At 45.6% G+C, this 19,169-nt stretch overlaps 1 protein-coding gene across 4 annotated transcripts in view; it reads left to right on the plus strand.

The window, feature by feature from the left end:
* A1CF (APOBEC1 complementation factor) overlaps positions 1-19,169 on the plus strand; it is a 37,501-nt gene that overhangs the window by 9,306 nt on the left and 9,026 nt on the right. For 3 of the 4 annotated variants that reach the window (XM_014966664.1, XM_014966661.1, XM_014966663.1), the window contains 7 exons: positions 2,136-2,270; positions 2,480-2,610; positions 4,024-4,262; positions 7,585-7,749; positions 14,464-14,561; positions 15,525-15,795; positions 17,267-17,475. In XM_014966664.1, coding sequence (XP_014822150.1) covers positions 2,498-2,610; positions 4,024-4,262; positions 7,585-7,749; positions 14,464-14,561; positions 15,525-15,795; positions 17,267-17,475 — 1,095 coding nt within the window. In that variant the 5' untranslated portion in view covers positions 2,136-2,270; positions 2,480-2,497. The remainder of the gene's footprint in view (positions 1-2,135; positions 2,271-2,479; positions 2,611-4,023; positions 4,263-7,584; positions 7,750-14,463; positions 14,562-15,524; positions 15,796-17,266; positions 17,476-19,169) is intronic. The other variant, XM_014966662.1, reaches the window with a different exon arrangement.

A 19,169-nucleotide genomic window follows, 5' to 3' on the forward strand; every position in this document is an offset into this window, starting at 1 on the left:
AGGAAGGAAGGAAGGAAGGAAGGAAGGAAGGAAGGAAGGAAGGAAGGAAGGAAGGAAGTTCGCTGATGACACAAAAATGGGAGGGATGACTGACGCACCAGAAGGCCGTTCCACCATCCAGCAAGGCCTGGACAAGCTGGAGAGTTGGGCAGAGAGGAACCTGATTAAATTCAACAAGGCCAAGTACAGGGTCATGCTCCTGGGAAGGAATAACCCCCTGCACCAGTACAAGTTGGGGTCTGACCTGCTGGAGAGCAGCTCTGAGGAGAAAGACCTGTTGGACAACAGGGCGCCCATGAGCCAGCAATGTGCCCTTGTGGCCAAGAAGGCCAATGGCATCCTGGGGGGCATCAGGAAGAGTGTGAGCAGCAGGTGGAGGGAGGTCATCCTGCCCCTCTGCTCTGCCCTGGGGAGGCCCCATCTGGAGCACTGGGTCCAGTTCTGGGCTCCCCAGTTCCAGAAGGACAGGGAACTACTGGAGAGGGTACAGCAGAGGGCATCATCAAAAATGAGGGCATCATATGAGAAGAGGCTGAGGGACTTGGGTCTTTTTAGTCTGGAGAAGAGAAAACCGAGGGGGGATCTGATCAATGCTTATAAGTACTTAAAGGGTGGGTGTCAGGAGGATGGGGCCAGTCTTTTTTCAGTGGTGCCTAGTGACAGGACAAGATGTAATAGGCACAAACATGAACACAGGAAGTTCCATCTAAAGATGAGGAGGAATTTCTTTACTCTGAGGGCTGCCCAGGGAGGTGGTGGAGTCTCCTTCTCTGGAGACATTCAAAACTCGCCTGGTTGCCGTCCTGTGCAACCTGCTCTGGGTGGAGCTGCTTTGGCAGGGGGTTGGACTAGATGATCTCCAGAGATCCATTCGAATCCCTGTCATTCTGTGATTCTGTGTGAAAAAAAGAGAAAGAGAGGAAGGAAGGAATGAAAGAAAGAAGGAAAACAAGAAACACAGGAAAGATTATTAAAAACAGGAGAGATGAACAGAGACACAGTAATGTTGAAAAAACATATCAAAAAGATGATCACATCTTTGATTATCATTTTCGGCCAAGGCTTGCTTCCGCCTAAAGAAGCTCCTGGATAGTCAAGCATCATCTCTTGCCTGTCGCATGGCCTCCCACCATTGGTGGCCCTCCTCTGTGCCCACTGTGGTTATCTCCTCTGCCCTGACCTCTCCTCCTGGGGTCCCTCTGAAATGCCCAGCACAGCTATAGAAAGGGCTTCACTGTTCCTGGGTGCAGGAAGTGGTGGGCATTGGGATGCACCATTTCTCTGTGCCCTTCTCCAGGCTCATGTCCTCACCACACCTTGTGCCAAGCCTTGCTACTTCTTTGCTAAACCCAACTGCTGTCACAAACATCTTTTCTCAAGGGTGTTGAGCAGCTCCAGCATTACCTGCTGCCAATTATGTCTCAGGCCCCATGTTTGGCCCCTTTCACTCTGTCCACATCTTTCCAAATTTCTACCCTCATCCCCAGTTTTCCCCTATGTTAGTGCTTTCCGAGCTCCAGATGCCATTTGCTTTTGGAAAGCCCTTCTGCTTTCAAACATGCTGGGTCTTTTCTTTGGTCTGTATTGGAAGCTTTCCATCAATTACTAAAATAAGAGGCAATATCTTTGCTAATAAATGTGTATGACTGGATGAAGAATCATGACAAGTTATATATTTTCCAAGTGTTATATTACATGGTCCACAGCTAGCACACACTCCACAGAGATTCACCTCCCATAGCCAAGAAGACCTAAATTTTCCAATGAGGTATTTGACTGTGTCCATCTTGGACATCTGAAGTAGCAATTGAGTTGCAGAGCATATACTGCTGCATGTTGCTTATCAAAACTCAGCTAGGTACTAACCAGGACTTCCTCCTGTATATCATCGGCATACTAACTGGGATATCAAAGCCTTTGAGTAGACATGGCAGTGGGGCAACCAATGCACACTACATTATCTCTGATAAAGAGCTAAAAGTCTGTAAAGAGTTGCTCCTTGCAGCAAAGGAGGGCATCCGCTTCCAGCCACTGGTAATGGAGTGTGTCTAAAGTGTCATTCCTGGGAGAGGGGTTGGTTATATCCACATTTTAAATCTACACCTAAACCATCCTTTTATTTTTCCCCATGGCAGGAAAATGGGCAGAGGAAATACGGAGGCCCACCACCCGGCTGGGATGGCCCTCCACCGGAAAGGGGGTGTGAGATCTTTATTGGAAAACTGCCCCGAGACCTCTTTGAAGATGAACTTATACCACTGTGTGAAAAAGTAAGACTTGATGGTGGGTAGTTGTATGGCAGAGGTTACTGATGATCGAAGCTGCATTTCAAGGCTGAACTGGAGATGATCTGGCCCAGACTACCCATGACTGAAGTTCTGATGTGATACAGTCAAGGAAGAACCCACTTTTGTTTAAACAACTCCCACCTTGCTGATATAAACTTCTCTTTCAGAATTACTTTTCTTTCTATTTGCAGATCGGGAAAATCTATGAAATGAGAATGATGATGGACTTTAATGGCAACAACAGGGGCTATGCCTTTGTGACCTTCTCAAATAAACAGGAGGCAAAGAATGCAATAAAGCAACTGAATAATTATGAGATTAGGTAAGTCTGGCAAACACCTTCTCATCAACTTTAAATCATAAATATTAATCTATTTTGTTATGTAATGCATATTTTTCCTTGCAGCACAGATGAAGGTTATTTAGATACATAAGCTTTAAGAGGAAATCACCTGTCTCCCTGTGCAGTCATTGTTTCTTGCCATTGTGCAAAGGCAATATGTAGGACTCATCAGAGCTAAAATGTTTTGGAGGAAATTGCTTCCTTATGAAAAAAACCATATCTACCAGAACACTGAAAAAAATATTTTGGTTTGGATCAAATTAACTTTTGCCTAACCGTTGCTGTTTGTTTCATGTTCCCCTTTGGGCTTTTTTTTGTTGATTTATTGTTATCCACAATCTCTCTCATGACCAATACTGCAAATACATGCTGGGAGACAGAGCAATTGCAAAAAGTAGTGGAATAGGGTGGAAACCAATTGACAAAACAGTGACATTTCCTAATAGATAGGAACTGAAAAAGCCCTCATGTTTGTGACTAAAAATTGGGAACAAAACACCCAGAAATCAACAACATATGGGCCCATCAAGATGTTTTGTTTGCATTTAATGGTTTTTTCCAGTTCAAAGTGAGATAAGTAGATGCCTTTGCTTAGAAGCATTTAGAGATAAACTATTCTGGCAATTTTATGACCTTCATTTAAGAAAAAAAAAAGATGAGTAGTGAATTCCTTTGGTAGCAACCCTAAGGATGAGCAGGTCTCAAGGCACATGGAGAAGGCTTTAAAAGGTGATTTGAATCAGAGGCTGGAAGGTCTTAAAGTTCAGATTTCACCCACCTCCACATCCTCTGCTTACTTCCCTTGTTCCAAAGACTCCTCTAAAGAATTTTTTAACTTCTCAAGACCTGCTTGGACCACGAAGAAGTGACCAAAGTGCATGTAAGGAAATTTTTACTTTGGGGTCTGCACAACAGCAGATACCAGTTAGCCCAAGGTGGTGTGTCCCCATGAGAAGGGATTTTTCCAAAAACCTGAGTTGTAAGGCCCAGTGGTGACTGGGAAGCTACAAATCACTGTTGGGCGCAATGAATCCTGGCTTATACTGGTGGCAACACAAGAGTTACTGCTGTGACTATGGGTGGTAGGTACAGTTGCCATTTTTGCAAAGACCAAAGGGAGAATCCCAGGAAGGGAAATCAAAATTTGGCTTTGGTTTCCCCGTGATCTCAAATCCTTCATTTCAACTGTGCTGTCTTACTTTGATGTCAAATTTAGCAGTGGCAGTCTTCAGGTTAGATCTTGCATTGAGCAAGATCACCTGAAAGTCCCAAGTGATGCGCGCTGCAAGAGTGGGAAACCTTGTGTTTTGGGACAAGAGGGGGGATTTATTTTAATTTTTTCCTCTCTTTGAGAACTGATCCTGACAAATCAGCGATATTGTTCCTATGCAGGAATGGACGTCTGCTTGGGGTCTGCGCCAGCGTGGACAACTGCCGCCTGTTTGTGGGAGGGATCCCCAAAACGAAGAAGAGGGAGGAAATTTTAGCAGAGATGAAAAAAGTCACAGATGGAGTTGTGGATGTCATTGTCTATCCTAGCGCAGCTGATAAAACCAAAAACCGGGGTTTTGCTTTTGTGGAATATGAAAGCCATCGGGCAGCAGCTATGGCCAGGAGAAAATTGCTCCCAGGTTAGTACGGATGGTGGCGGTGGTAGGGGCCCCCCCTCATCTCAGGAGTCACCTATATACACATTGTGCTGCAGTGAGACTGAAGTCGCCACAGGACACACATACCCAGGGAAGCAAACACTGCTTGGTTTTCTTCTCTCAGCTGCTAGAGACACTCAGAGCAAGAAGGGACCCCAATACACCATGGCTGGCTGATGGAGTCCCCCCAGCTCTGAGGTGCAGGGTGGACAATTCTCTACAGATCCTGATTCAGCACCATGCTCCTCTTTATTTAGGAGTTTGAATTTATTAAAAATAGAGCGAGATGGATTTAGCTGTGCATATCCATACAGCTCTGTTATAAGATATGTATTATCCTTCGGTTATCTTGGACTTGATTTATGGCCTCTCAGAGACCGTCTCTCAGGAAAGCATCCAAGATCATATTCAGCCTTGACAATACACTGGGGACTGGATATTTTCCTGAGAATGGATATTTTCTGTATGGGAAGAAAACTTCAAATGAGGAGCTGCTTTAGGATTTAAACAATATAAACAGTAAGTCTATGCAATTGAGCAGTGGAGGACATTCAAAGACCAGAGAGAGGTGAAGCAGAGAGAGGTTTGGTAGGTATTAGATGAAGGAGTCACTTAACATTAAATACGTTTGCAGTGATTTGATCAATTTTCTCATGCTGTCTTATGGTCAGCATCTCCTGCTGCTTTATTGAACCCAGCTCACAGCTGATGAAAGAATCCAATAAACCTTCTGTTTTGAGACTTGTTCAAAACCCACCAGCCTCCTTTCATTCTTTCTACAGGACAGCCTGTGAAACACCATGAGTCATTTAAATCCTTTTTTCTTATTGTACAAAAGGGGCATGATTTCAAGCACTGAGTACGCTTAGCTCACACTGACTGTTTTTCCTTTTATTCTGCATTTTCTGCATCAGTTTAGCATCTCCCTAGTTGTGGAAGTACATTCTGTTGGTCTGTGCTTCGGCACAACTTTTTCTTGGTTTCTATATTGAGGATGAAGGAAGGAGGAGGCACAGCCACAGCTGCCAACAGCAGCCTTGAGGGAACAGAGCACTTGAAATACCGAGCAAAGACAGCGACACAGACAGGAATGAACACATAGCCCAAAACAGACACGTGCAACACACTAGTGATTTCCAATTTAGGGATACCTCAGTGAACAGTTTGAAAAATTCAAAAAGGCCTAAGCAGGTGCCAGAGTCTTCAGATGTTGCAAACATACAGGAGGAGCTTGAAAAAAGTTTCAAGCCAGAACTGAATGTGTCTCCAGCTGATGCATTTGATGAATTTGAGCTTGCATATCATTATCAAGACGCTTCCTTTACTCTGAATCTCGCTGCTCTTTGGAGGGAACTTTTGACACAGAAACGCTCAAAAGGAAAGATGCTTTTTATGAAAATTTTGTCCTGTCTCCTGGCTAAACAAGATGGTGGAGTCTTATCTCCTTGCTGCAAGTCAACCAGGCCATTATTTCCACTATTGAACAGAAAACGGCAATTCAGAAAGGCACACATGACCTTTTATTTCAGCTGGCTGCTATTAGCAGCCATCTCTCTCTATTTCTGGTCACTAACAGCCCATGCTGGAAGCTGAACATCATCCCAGCCTTGCTCCACAAACCCCAGCTCATTCATGAGCTTTCCCAGCAGGAAGCAGTTTCTTTCCGATTTAGTTTGTTATTTTTCACTTCCAATATAAAAAAACCAGGTCTCCAAATTCTACACCCCCTATAATTTTCTCTATTTTGGAGCTCCCATCCCATTTTACATGGGTTATCCAAGTGAAAATGCAAGATAAGGTGCTTTCTTTTAGATCTCTCCAAAAATGTTTTGCAGGATTCTCATTTTCTGCCTACTGGCATAGGCATTCCTGGGTTTCTTCCAGGTTTCAGCACATAATTAAGGCCTTTAAGAAAATCTTCATGTCATAAAGATCAGAGAGAGAAGGACAGAAAAACCACAGAAAGATCCAGTTACTCTTTAGGGGACATTTACTTAAGAAACAGACATTTTATTTCATTATTTCAAAGGAGTATCTAGCATTTACCATGCTGCTAAGACAGAAAATGATCCCTACTGTAGATCCAAAGAGCTAGCTGCTGGGACAATTAAAATTACTGGAGAAAAGGTGAGCCACAGACAGAGCACGACATTTGAGGTTTTTGGATATCTGTGGGTGGCCACATTTCAACCACTCCTGAAGAGAAAAGGGTGGAAGATCTCCCTTCCCTGCCAGACGTGCAGAAGGGACAGGGAGAAAAAAGAGGGTTTTTTTCTGTCTGGAGAAGACAGGAGGTGAAGAAACCACCACAACATAGATGTCCTTCTGCCTTACCCAGTGTTCTGCTGCTCATCACTGTGATTCCCATAGGTTCGAGGCAAGGCTGTAGCAGTCAGTTTTTATTATATATTAAGCATCATTAATTGACTAATCAGTTACTACCAATTAGGTGACTCACTGTAAATTATTACAGACCTCAGTGTGATAACATGGCGACAACATCAACTTTAACTACCTCTTTATTTGCTTTTCTTATTCTCTGCACCTTGGCATCTTGATCCAGTGTGTACAAAGCCCATGGGCTTCTCCTCCACACCCACAGTCTTCAAGATATCCAAGATATCCAAGATATCAAGACTCACTGTAAATTATTACAGACCTCAGTGTGATAACATGGCGACAACATCAACTTTAACTACCTCTTTATTTGCTTTTCTTATTCTCTGCACCTTGGCATCTTGATCCAGTGTGTACAAAGCCCATGGGCTTCTCCTCCACACCCACACCCTGTTTTATGCCTCATTGCTTTTTGTGTCTCTCCTTTTTACTATTTCTGCTGCAACTTCACCCAGCGGTGAACACATGACTTCAAATACTTGCACACAGAGACATCGTTGCTTTTACTATTTCATTTCATTCAGCTAGGACTTCTGGATCCCTCTAGGGATTCCCTTCTAGGGAATGAAACTTCCGCAGCCAAGAGGGGTCTTTATAAGTTTATTAAAATATTTCCCTTCAGAGAGCACTACAGGAAAGGCAGGCATTCTTGAATAGTACCATATTTTCACTTCTTTAATTCTGGACATTGCATTTCTGCAAGCATCTAAGTTATTAGTGGGAGCATGCTGAAAGTGTGACCATCTGCTTTTGGAAATGAATTAACGAAGCAGCTGAGCTAGGAGGTAGAAATGCTTATCTCAGTCCCATTTGTAGAATTGGCCCATTCTTCTGTTCATGCTGCTCGTGAGCAGAAGTGAGAGGAACAAAAGCTTCTCTGACACTAACTATGCCAATCCCTTTAAAGGAAGGATCCAGTTGTGGGGACACCCTATTGCTGTTGACTGGGCAGAACCAGAAGTGGAGGTGGATGAAGACACCATGTCGTCAGTAAAAATTCTATACGTGAGGAACCTCATGCTCTCGACCACTGAAGAGACCATAGAAAAAGAGTTCAACAACATCAAACCAGGTAGGAACCCATTGACGCAGTAGCTCCTAAATAAGTACTGATACTGCAAATGGAAATATTTCTCCATTCATAAGATGCCAAAAGAAGAGAAGGCCTACCTCCCATTTAAAAACCACCTCCACAAGGAAGAAGAGGCGGGTTATAGTTGTAGGTGACTCCCTTCTGAGGGGAACAGAGGGCCCAATATGCCAGGCAGACCCTCTTCTTAGGGAAGTCTACTGCCTCCATGGAGCCTCGGTCACGGACATTAATAGGAAACTCCCCAGCCTGATTTGGCCCTCAGACTGCTGCCCGCTGTTGCTCCTTCATGTGGGTAGCAATAAGGTGGCAACACATAGCCCAAGAGTAATCAGAAGAGAGTTCAGGGTTAATAAAGGAATCTGGGGTGCAGGTAATCTTTTCTTCTGTTCTCCCAGTTATAGGCAAGGACTCTGAAAGAAACAGACGTGTACAGTCTGTCAATGCATGGCTCTGTGGCTGGTGTCACCATCACAGTTTTGGGTATTTCAAGAACAGGATGGCCTACACGGCACCAGGGTTGCTGGTGTCGGATTGGGTTCATCTTTCTCAAAGGGGGAAGACAGTGCTACCTCACGAGCTAGCAGGGCTCATTGACTGACCTTTAAACTAAACAAAGCTTATTGGGGGAGGGGGACATTATCCAGCTAGCCCTTGACAAGCCAAGGGATGATGCTCCAACATCTGTGGAAAGGATCACTAGCACAGGCCCTCAACCTGTTGCTCTGAGATGTGCTGGGTACACTGCAGCACACTCAAAGTCTTATGGGGACGAGCCAGGGCTCCTGAGGCAAAAGGAACCAGGGAGTAATTGACAAAACACCTCAAAGGAAAACAACCTGAAGAGCAACAAGAAGGAAATGCAGCCATTCCAGCCAGTAATTCAGCTCCATTGGGCGCCCAGCTGAAGTGCCATTACACAAATGCATATAGCCTGGGGAACAAGCAAGAGGAGTTAGAGACTGCGCATGCCTTCAAGGCTATGATCTTACTGGCATCCCAGAGACGTGGTGGGATGGTTTTATGATTGGAATGTTGGAATGGAAGGACACAGACTCTCCAGGAAGGACAGGCTGGAGAGAAAAGAAGAGGGTGTTGCCCTTTATGTCAATATCCAGCTGGAGGACATGGAGCTCCACCTGGGGATGGATGAAGACCCAGTGGAGAGATTATGGGTCAGGATTAAAGGGAACTACAGGAACAGGGGTTACTGTAACGCCCCTGTTACAGTAGGTGTCTGCCACAGGCTACCTGAGCAGAGTGACAGTTGCTGAGGCCCTCTATAGAAAGATACGAGCAGCATCGCGTTCACAGACCCTGGTCCTCATGGGAGGCTTCAACCACCCCGGTATCTGTTGCAGGGACAACACAGCAGGGCACAAGAAATCCAGGAAGGTCTTGGAATGTGTCAGTAATAACTGTCTTCTTCAAATGACAGAGGACCCAATGAGGAAAGGAGCCATGCTGGACCTTGTCCTTACCAACAAGGAGGGGCTGGTGGGGAATGTCGAAGTCAAGGGTAGCCTTGGCTGCAGTGATCATGAGATGGTACAATTCAAGATCCTTAGGGCAGCAAGGAGGGTACACAATAAACTCATTACCCTGGACTTCAGGAGAGCAGATTTTGGCCTTTTGAGGGGACCTGATTAGCAGAATAACATGGGAAAAAGTACTGGAGGGGAGAGGGGCCCATGAAAGCTGATTAGCATTCAAGGATCACCTCCTTCAAGCTAAACTCATTACCCTGGACTTCAGGAGAGCAGATTTTGGCCTTTTGAGGGGACCTGATTAGCAGAATAACATGGGAAAAAGTACTGGAGGGGAGAGGGGCCCATGAAAGCTGATTAGCATTCAAGGATCACCTCCTTCAAGCTCACGAGAGCTGCATCGCAAAAACGAAGTAGTCAGGCAAAAAAGCCAGGAGGCCTTTATGGATAAACAAGGAGTTCCTGGGTAAGCTCAAAACCAAAAATGAAGCCTACAAAGGGTGGAAGTAAGGACGGGTAGACTGGGTGGAATATAGAGAAACTGTCCGAGTGGCCAGGAAACAGATTAGGCAAGCTAAAGCCCAGACAGAATTAAATCTGGGCAGGGACATCAAGGTTAATAAGAAAAACTTATTATACATGTATCAGGGATAAAGACAAGAGTAGGGAAGATGTGGGCCCTCTCTGGAATGAAACAGGAGACCTGGTCACCCAGGAAGTGAGAGAAATCTTGGCAGTCTGGTGATGTTCCCACTGACTGGAAAAGGAAAACATAACCCCTATTTTCAAAAAGGGAAAAAAGGAAGACCCGGGGAACTACAGGCCGGTCAGTCTCACCTCTGTGTCCAGCAAGATCATGAAGCAGATCCTCCTGGAATGCCTGCTAAGGCACGTGGAAAATAAGGAGGTGCTTGGAAGCCAACATGGCTTCACCAATGGCACATCAATGCCTGACAAATTTGATGGCCTTTTACGATACTGCCACAGCATTGGTAGAAAATGGCAAAGTGAGACATCATCTACCCAGGCCTATGCAAACATTTGACACTGTCCCACATGACATCCTTGTCTCTAAATTAGAAAGGCATGGATTTGATGGATGGACCATTCAGTGGACAAGGAACTGGCTGGATGCACTCAAAGGGTTACAGTCAACAGCTCAATGTCCAAGTGGAAGCCAGTGACAAGTGACATTCCTCAGGGGTCAGTACTAGGAAAGGTGCTGTTCAACATCTTTGTGGGAGACATGACAATGCAACTGAGTGCACTCTCAGCAAGTTTGCTGGCAACGCCAAAGGTGTGTAGCGTGGTCAACACGCTGGAGGGAAGGGATGCCATGCAGAGGGACCTCGTGACAATGAAACTGAGTGCACTCTCAGCAAGTTTGCTGACGACGCCAAAGGTGTGTAGCGTGGTCAACATGCTGGAGGGAAGGGATGCCATGCAGAGGGACCTGGACAGGCTTGAGAGGTTGGCCTATGCAAAGTTCATGAAGTGCAACCAGGCCAAGTGTAGGATCCTGCACCTGGATCAGGGCAATCCCAGGTACAAATACAGGTTGGGTGGAGAATGGATTGAGACAGCCCTGAAGAGAATGTCTTGGGGGTGTTGGTGGATGAGAAGCTCAACATGAGCCAGCAATGTGTGCTGGCAGCCCAGAAAGCCGATCGTATCCCGGGCTGCATCAAAAGAAGTGATCAAGGCAGGTGATTCTACCCCTCTGTTCTGCTCTGGTGAGACCCCACCTGGAGCACTGCATCCAGCTCTGGAGTCCTTAGCACAGGAAGGACATGGACCTGTTGGAATGGTGGAGGGTCGTGAAAAGGATCAGAGAGCTGAAGCAACTCAGCTATGAAGACAGGCTGAGAGAGTTGGGATTGTTCAGTCTGAGGAAGAAAAGGCTCTGGGAAGACATTATATCAGCCTTCCAGTACCTAAATGGGCTAAAAGAGAGATGGGGAGGCACCCTTTATGAGGGATTGTAGTGATATGATGAGGAGTAATAGTTTTAAGTTGAAATAGGGGAGATTTAGATTGGATACTAGAAAGAAATTCTTTACTGTGAGGGTGGTGAGGCACTGGCCCAGGCTGGCCAGAGAAGCTCTGTATGCCTTGGAGGTGTTCAAGGCCAGGTTGGATGGGGCTTTGAGCAACCTGGTCTGGTGGGATTTGTCCCTGCCCATGGCAGGGGGTTGGAACTTGATGATCTTTAAGGTCCCTTCCAATTCTAACCATTCTATGAATAGATAAAAATAATTAATTTTCCACTCTAAAATGTTGATGTGTAATGCCACAAAAATCATCATAAGGCTGAAGGCTCCCACCCAACATGTATGGGAGTTGGTGAAACAGCTGGGTGATTTCAGCATTATTCTTCCATGGCAAGGGCTGATTTTAGAAATAGAGTGGTTTAATTCAAATGCTTTTTATCTAATCTGACCAGATTCTGAATTCTATCATTTCCATACAAATATATCCCACATTCTTTTGTAAATTTTTGAATAATCAGTGCTTATCATTTAACATAGAATACAATGGTAATCTTTCATGGAATATATTGCATATACTTAGGGTGAGGTTTTTCAAAAAGCAAGTAAGTTGGTAGGGAATAAAAATCCTGCTGGCTTCCAAAGGAGATTTTACTTCTGAGTTGCTCCAGCTTTAGGAAATTCCACCCAAAACCAACAAAGTAAAAATAACCAATTTCTGATGCTCTCCAAGCCACACAGTCCAGCAGGTATTAATAACTTACGCTCAGCTATGTGAAATCCCCTGTCATCTTGTTCCTATTAACTTCCTTCTACTAATTTTTTTAAATTACACTACAGAGTTCCATTTTCTTAACCGTTTCCTCCTTTTTTTTGCCCAGTTTTGGTACTAGATGTTGAACTGCTTGCAATCCCCAGAAACACATTTATGCCCCTTTGACGCTTCGGTAAATGTCATCTGGTTTGCTCCTAAAACAAGTTTTCTAGCACAATAGCAGAGATCTGTATTACCTCTAATTTTCCTTTCATTGCTTCATCTTTTTACTTCTCATACTGAAAAATTTTTAATATTTTTCTTAATTGACAGCTTTATTTATTTTGGATAAAGTCATGAATACCTTTCATAAAGCTGTGCCGTGCTTTCAAAAAAATGTGCCTCACACCAGGAAAACCTGAGCTTTGAGTAGAGCATGCACAGTGTAAGCTACGGTGAGATTACAACCAGAAAAGTCAGCAAGAATCTGAAATTATTCACCTCCTTGCCTTGGTTATCTGCCTTGTTCATTGCGCTGCATTTCAGTGCTCTTGCCTGAAGTGTACATTTGATCCAGGGAATTAAGAGTCTGTTTTGACACTAACAAGTCATCCATTAAAAAATGATCCTAACGAGAGGAGTTGTGATCCAGAGGTCCCCATGACAGAGCAATTACCACATCACTATGGGCTCCATGGACACTAAAAGGAACGCTGCTCTTGCCTCTCAAGTTGCAATATAGAACACGTATCACCCCTTAAATCTGTGCCAGATGACTTCTATAGAGATATGCATCACTTGTTTCACTGAAAAACCCTGTCCTTGCTCCCTAGAGATTTTGGCAAAATTCCTCTTCCCTGGATAAGTTTCCAGCAGGAAGATTGTGGTCTCCAAATGTACTGAAGGGAACAATATTCCCCCTGTAACTTAACACGGACAGTCTCTACATGGGTATGGCCCAAGGGCGGGTATCACATTGCTTTGTCCCATCAGAGGCAGAAGCAAGGAAGAGCAGGATTTTTGGCTCAGGGTGGATCAGCAACAGAGACAACTCTCAAGGAGGCAGAAGGGGAATATTTAAAACACAGAGTGTTCATTAAAACTTTGACTTGTAAACAAGGCATCAGCATATAACTCCCATAACTTCAGGCTTAGGAAATCACTCTCCGATCCCAGAAGTACACAAAGTGCTATTTATTGTTCTGGTGTCATTTTGAAGACGTGCAGGATGCTCAGGTTATAGGCTGGGACAGGCTTCATTTAGCCCACTGGAGCTCCTAATGACTCCCCCTGAACTCCAGAGAAAAATATTTTCTCCTGCAGTTATTTAAGTAAGTACTTTTTGCAGCAATACGACACTTCCCTGTGCACCTGTTCAGCTTTAAAGGGTAAGAAGCCAACAGAAGACTCGTTCAGCATATATTTCTAAAGGATGTGTTTGGGGGTGTTATGATTTCAGTGGCTGATATTGTGTTTCCCAACCCACAGGAGTGGGGAAAATGAACAATTAGAGAAGGAAAGGCAGGTGTCTAAGGCTTGTGACTACAAGACCAGTGTGGTTATTTTGGTGATAAACTTCTTAGTGTTTAGTATCTAGGTGCTGAGAAGTTCCCGGCAGCAGAGCAGCTGACAAGGGAAAGCTGTACAGGATGGACATAGAAGAACAGAACCAGACACCATTTACATTTGGATTATTTTGGGTAATCACAGAGGTGTAAGAAAGATCCAGGCTGGAGACACCAGGATGGGGGCCTCCAGTCCAACCTTGGTCTCAGGAGGGCCAACACGGCAGCTGCAGCAGGCTGATCAGGGCTGTGGCCAGGCAAGTCAGGACATTGCTGGGGATGGGGATCCTTCACCACCTGAGGCCCTGTCCCAGTGATGCTCCACTCGCACAGGCAAGGCTGTGGTGCCTGATGCCCAATCGTCCCTGGTGCCTGATGGTCCCAATCCATCCCCATGACTGGGTGCTTGTTCTTGCTGAACATCCCAAGCTGATGGTTAAGAGAAATGCCTCCTTGCTTTACGGCAGAAGCATCAGCTTTTCTCAAGCTGCCTCCAGGTAATATGCACAATGGATGTACAAAGCCACATGGTGGAGTTACATGTAGCTCACCAAATCCTGGGCTGCTGCATGTCCTGCTCAGCCATCCAGTCTTGGTGGTCTGTCACAGAAGAGAGACAAAAGACCAAAGGTAGCATCCAACAGAGCATTTTGGAGAGGAGAAAGCCACTGCCGTTTAATGGGAAACTTATTGGTAACCTTAAATAATTTTAGTTTGCCTTGAAATACTACAACCATTATAAGTTTACTTTCCCACTGCATACAGATCCTAAGTGGTAAGAAGACAATGTCCTCTTTGTTTTTTTACCCTTTATCAGCATTTGCTCTCCAAGGGCTCATAACCCAGCACAGTTGCTCTTTCAGATCTGTATTTTCCGACTAATACTTCAATGTTTTCTGCAGGTGCGGTAGAGAGAGTAAAGAAAATTAGAGACTACGCCTTTGTGCACTTTAATAAGAGAGAATATGCAGTGGAAGCCATGAAATCCTTGAATGGGAAGGTAAAGCTTCTGTAAATGTTAATTTGTGGGGCTTATGTGCAGTATATTATACACAGATGAAACAAAGCTGCATGGTTTATTAGCTACAGAAACATCCTGAAGGCGTTAGCCCTATTTTCTCTTTCCAGGCTGATTTTAAAGCCCAGAATTCACCTTCAGAAGCTCTGATGTACACAAACTGTTCATTTTGGCTTCCTGCTCCTTGCATTTGTGCTAAATGTTTGCCCAGATCAGATTGTAGTTCACTGCTCAGAAAAAACAAAAAGCAGAGCAAAGCCAAAACAAGGACTATCAAACGAGGGGTTACGGGTCCCCATGGCTCACATGCACATCCTGGTCCCCATCTGCCAACAAAACCCAGGACTATCAAACGAGCCACGGGTTCCCATGGCTCACATTCACATCCTGGTCCCCATCTGCCAACAAAACCACTCACAGGACAGTGCGTGTATGGCAAACTGGGACAAAACAAGGTCAACCCAAAACATCTGCTCCAAATTCAGATGTGGGTTTGCAAGGAGGTTGCTGTATTTAGTACTTCTTGCACTACGTGTAATTCACGGCACTGTAATGCAAGAGCTGTTCCCAAAGAGGTGTTAACCCTGCTCCTATTTTTAGTGCTATTGCTATTCTCCACAGCATGTGTAATCTCACTGATTTACATGCTGCTTGGCAGGGAAGTGAAGACTTTTGAAGGCTTCACAGCCGTGTTGATTTGGTTAAGGAGCTTCTCCCCGTTGGGGTCAGGCCTGGGTGCTCCCAACATGTTAAACCTTCACCCAGCCAGTGCCTTCTTCCACTTGTGGGAGGGAGATTTTTGCTTTTTTGGGGTGGTTTTCTCCATCTCCCTGTCCCATTAGCAAACCACGCGGGAAAGTGCCTCCCTGGCAGGAAAATCCCCATGCACTTTGGAGACTTACGCTTGTGCTTCTCATGCTCTTACTCCATTACCCCCACATGAAGGTGCTGGATGGGTCCCCAATTGAAGTGACGTTAGCCAAACCCGTTGACAAGGACAGCTATGTCAGGTACACCCGGGGAACTGGTGGCAGAGGTACCATGCTGCAGGGAGAATACACCTACGCCTTCGGACACATGTATGACCCCGCCGCCGCCTACCTGGGTGCCCCAGTTTTCTACGCACCCCAAGCCTACGCAGCTATCCCCAACCTCCACTTCCCTGCCATCAAGGGGATCAGCAACAGGAGCATCATCCGGCCACCATCCGTCCGAGGTAAATCCTGAAGGGCCCATACTCAGCTCCAGCAAAATATCTCTGCTGGAACTTGGGTAGCTGCTTCCCAGACTCATGTTGAGGGTGTCAGCTTTGCCCTGGATGCTGGACCCTTTTCAAACAGGGATAGAAAACAGTTTTAAGACTTAGTCCTTCCCAAAGGTGTCGTGATCTTCCAGCAGACTACACAAGGCATGAGAAAAAACCAACCATTTTCCTGGAGTAGGAGCTTAGTGATTGCCCTTGGTCCAGTGGAAATAAACCATGGGTTCTCCTGGTTTTGCCCCAGCAGGGAAGAAAAAAAACCCACAATTTTCCTTTCTCCCCTTCAGAGCCAGCTCCCTTTACCAGCCGCCAGCACAGGTCTCTGCTGTGTTTCCACTTTGCTTGGAAGGTCGTAGGGAAAGCATTACCATCTCTGGTTTTTTCTGACCCAAAGCCACAGAATTTCCCAAGGAGGTTGTGTTGCCCTGATGCAGGGTAGGAAACCAGAACTGAAATCAAGAAAGCCATTAATTATGAGCCTTGGGAGATGGACTCCTTTTCTGGGGGGATCATTAACGTAATAATAAGCAGTCTATGAAAACAGAGAGTAATTCTGAAAGCTGCTGGGGCTCTGCCTTTGATCTCGGGCGACCTCACCCAGAAGCAAATCGAATTCCCATGCTCAGATATCCCCAAATTAAATATCATTGCAGGCATCATTTGGTAAGTGCAGAAGTAAGATTGGGAGGTCAGCAAAAAAATAAATAAATTCACCTATTTGGTCTTCCTTGTGAAGATGATGCTTGTGGCAGTCAGCTTGTGTCCCCAGGCCCGTGACCAGGTCCCTGGCAGAGCAGATGGATGGTGCCAGACAGTCTTTCCCCTTTCCCAAGGAAGGGGCCAGGGGAGCAGGAATTTCCCTTGCAGCCCCCCATGTTTTGCCCACAGAGGTAAAACCAGCTTCTATGACGGTTGCACTGGGAAAGGCTCAGATGTGATAATCCAGCAGCTATCTCTTGCCTTACAGTCTCCTCAGGCTGCCAAGCAGGGCTCCCCAAGGCAAAAAGGAAGCAGAACGGCAGGAAAAAAGTCTTTTGGTTCATATAAGCAACATGTATTCTCTGAATTCTTCAAGACAGTGAAAGTATACTGGTGGGTAGCTAGTGATACCAGCTGTCCCCTCTCTGCCTTTCAACTGTAAATCTGGCTAGAAAGATGACACAAAATCAAAACTGACCATAGAAGACAGAAACTTGCTCAGAAAAAAGCAGGGTTTCCCCCAGAAAACCTCATCTATCCAAGCATGTGAGACCAAAAAGAATGGGTGTCAATGTCAAGCCTGGGTTTTTCCAGCAGCAGGCTATGGTGGGGTCCTTCCCATCTTCCTCACAAACATGGCAAGTGGGGCTAACTTTTCCATTTCAGCGAGAATTAGGGTAATTTTTCCGGCAATATGATTCAGTTTAATGCCTTCTTACATTCCTAGAAATTTACATGAATGTACCTGTAGGGGCTGCGGGAGTTAGAGGACTGGGAGGTCGCGGCTACCTGGCGTACACGGGCCTGGGGCGTGGATACCAGCTGAAAGGAGAAAAGAGGGGAGAGGATAAACTCTACGACCTCTTGCCAGGAATGGAGCTCACGCCGATGAACCACATCACGCTAAAGCCCCAAGGGATCAAACTGGCTCCGCAGGTACGTACGCAAAAATGAGAGTCAATATCCCGGACTTAGGTTGTCTTTGCCCAAAATGCTTTTGGGAAAACAGCATCCTGTTTGAATCTGCACTGGGGACTGGTAACTAAATCCATGGGTGTAAGATAAAATCCAGCTATGGCTGTCACATCATAAAAACACTGAGTGTAAAGAAATTCTCACCCAAAATAGGTTTGATAAAAAGGATGTGTCGGTTTGGGCTCCGCCAAGGAACAAATCAGCATATATAGAAGAAAGAATATATAGAATATATAATAAAACAATGTATGTTTTAAAATCATATATAGGGAAACAGTGTTAGCTGTCTGCACAACTCAGCCCAGTGCATAAAGTCTTGTTGCTCAAGGAGGATTTTGATGTGGTTGTGTGTGCAGGATTGAGATCCAGCTGGATGCATGAGGGCAAAGGAAAGGAAAACCAGAAAAAAATCCCAGAGTTTCTGAGTATCTGGCTCTTACGGCACTTCCTTTTCCCTTACATCATCCAAAGCAACATAAGAAACTACCTTCACCCTGAGTTTTGAAGCACATCTTTGACTATTGATACTTCAGTTGCCACGCTTCTTGTTTGCCAAAGTGTATGAAAATATGCTTTTCTCCCCCGCAAAACTGGAATGAGGTGTTTCCTCCCACTCCCCTGCAAAGCTTTACGGTCCCCTTATTCTATTTTATTAGCATGGAAGAGGGTTGAAACAGCTTGAGTAGTGCTGTGCTGCGTTAGGACCGGTGAAATTCATTTTTTCCTCTTCCCAACCATGCCAGACCCCCACTGCCTGTTACCTAACAGCGTCAGGTCCTTGCAACACTATTTTTTTGGGGCAAATTTTCCCAGCAGCTGAACTCCCTAATTCCCCCACTGCCACTGTTTTACAACAGCAGGTCTTAAACAGCTGCAGCTTGCTTCACCACAGCATTTTTAATAGGACAGCCCCATTAATACCTGGCAACTTGTTCAGCTTCCCTACTGTTGCACTGCGACTCTTTCAACAGCATCTTTGAATGATGGATTCATTACCACTGCCTAGCTGGGATGCTCCTGGCAAATGTGATGCCCATCCACAAGAGGGGCCGTAAGGATGATCCAGAGAACTACAGGCCTGTCAGTCTGACCTCGGTGCCTGGGAAGATCATGGAACAGATCATCCTGGGTGCCATCATGCAATGCATGAAGGACACCCATGCAATCTGGCCCAGCCAGCATGGGTTCACGAGGGGCAGGTCCTGCTGGACAAACCTGATCTCCTTCTATGACAAAGTGACCCGCTTGGCGGATGAAGGAAAGGCTGTGGATGTTGTTTATCTGGACTTCAGCAAAGCCTTTGATACAGTCTCCCACAGTATCCTCCTGGAGAAACTGGCTGCCCATGGCTTGGATGGGAATACCCTCTGCTGGGTTAAAAACTGGCTGGAGGGACGGACCCAGAGAGTGGTGGTGAATGGAGTTAAATCCAGCTGGCGTCCAGTCACGAGTGGTGTCCCACAGGGCTCGGTACTGGGGCCAATTCTCTTTAACATCTTTATCAATGATCTGGACGAGGGGATCGAGTGCACCCTCAGTAAGTTCGCAGACGACACCAAGCTGGGTGGCAGTGTTGATCTGCTGGAGGGTAGAGAGGCTCTGCAGAGAGATCTAGACAGGCTGGATCGATGGGCCGAGACCAACGGGATGAGGTT

The sequence above is a fragment of the Calidris pugnax genome, unplaced genomic scaffold (assembly GCF_001431845.1).
Source record: "Calidris pugnax isolate Ruff unplaced genomic scaffold, ASM143184v1 scaffold53, whole genome shotgun sequence".
NCBI classification, from domain to species: Eukaryota; Metazoa; Chordata; class Aves; order Charadriiformes; family Scolopacidae; genus Calidris; species Calidris pugnax.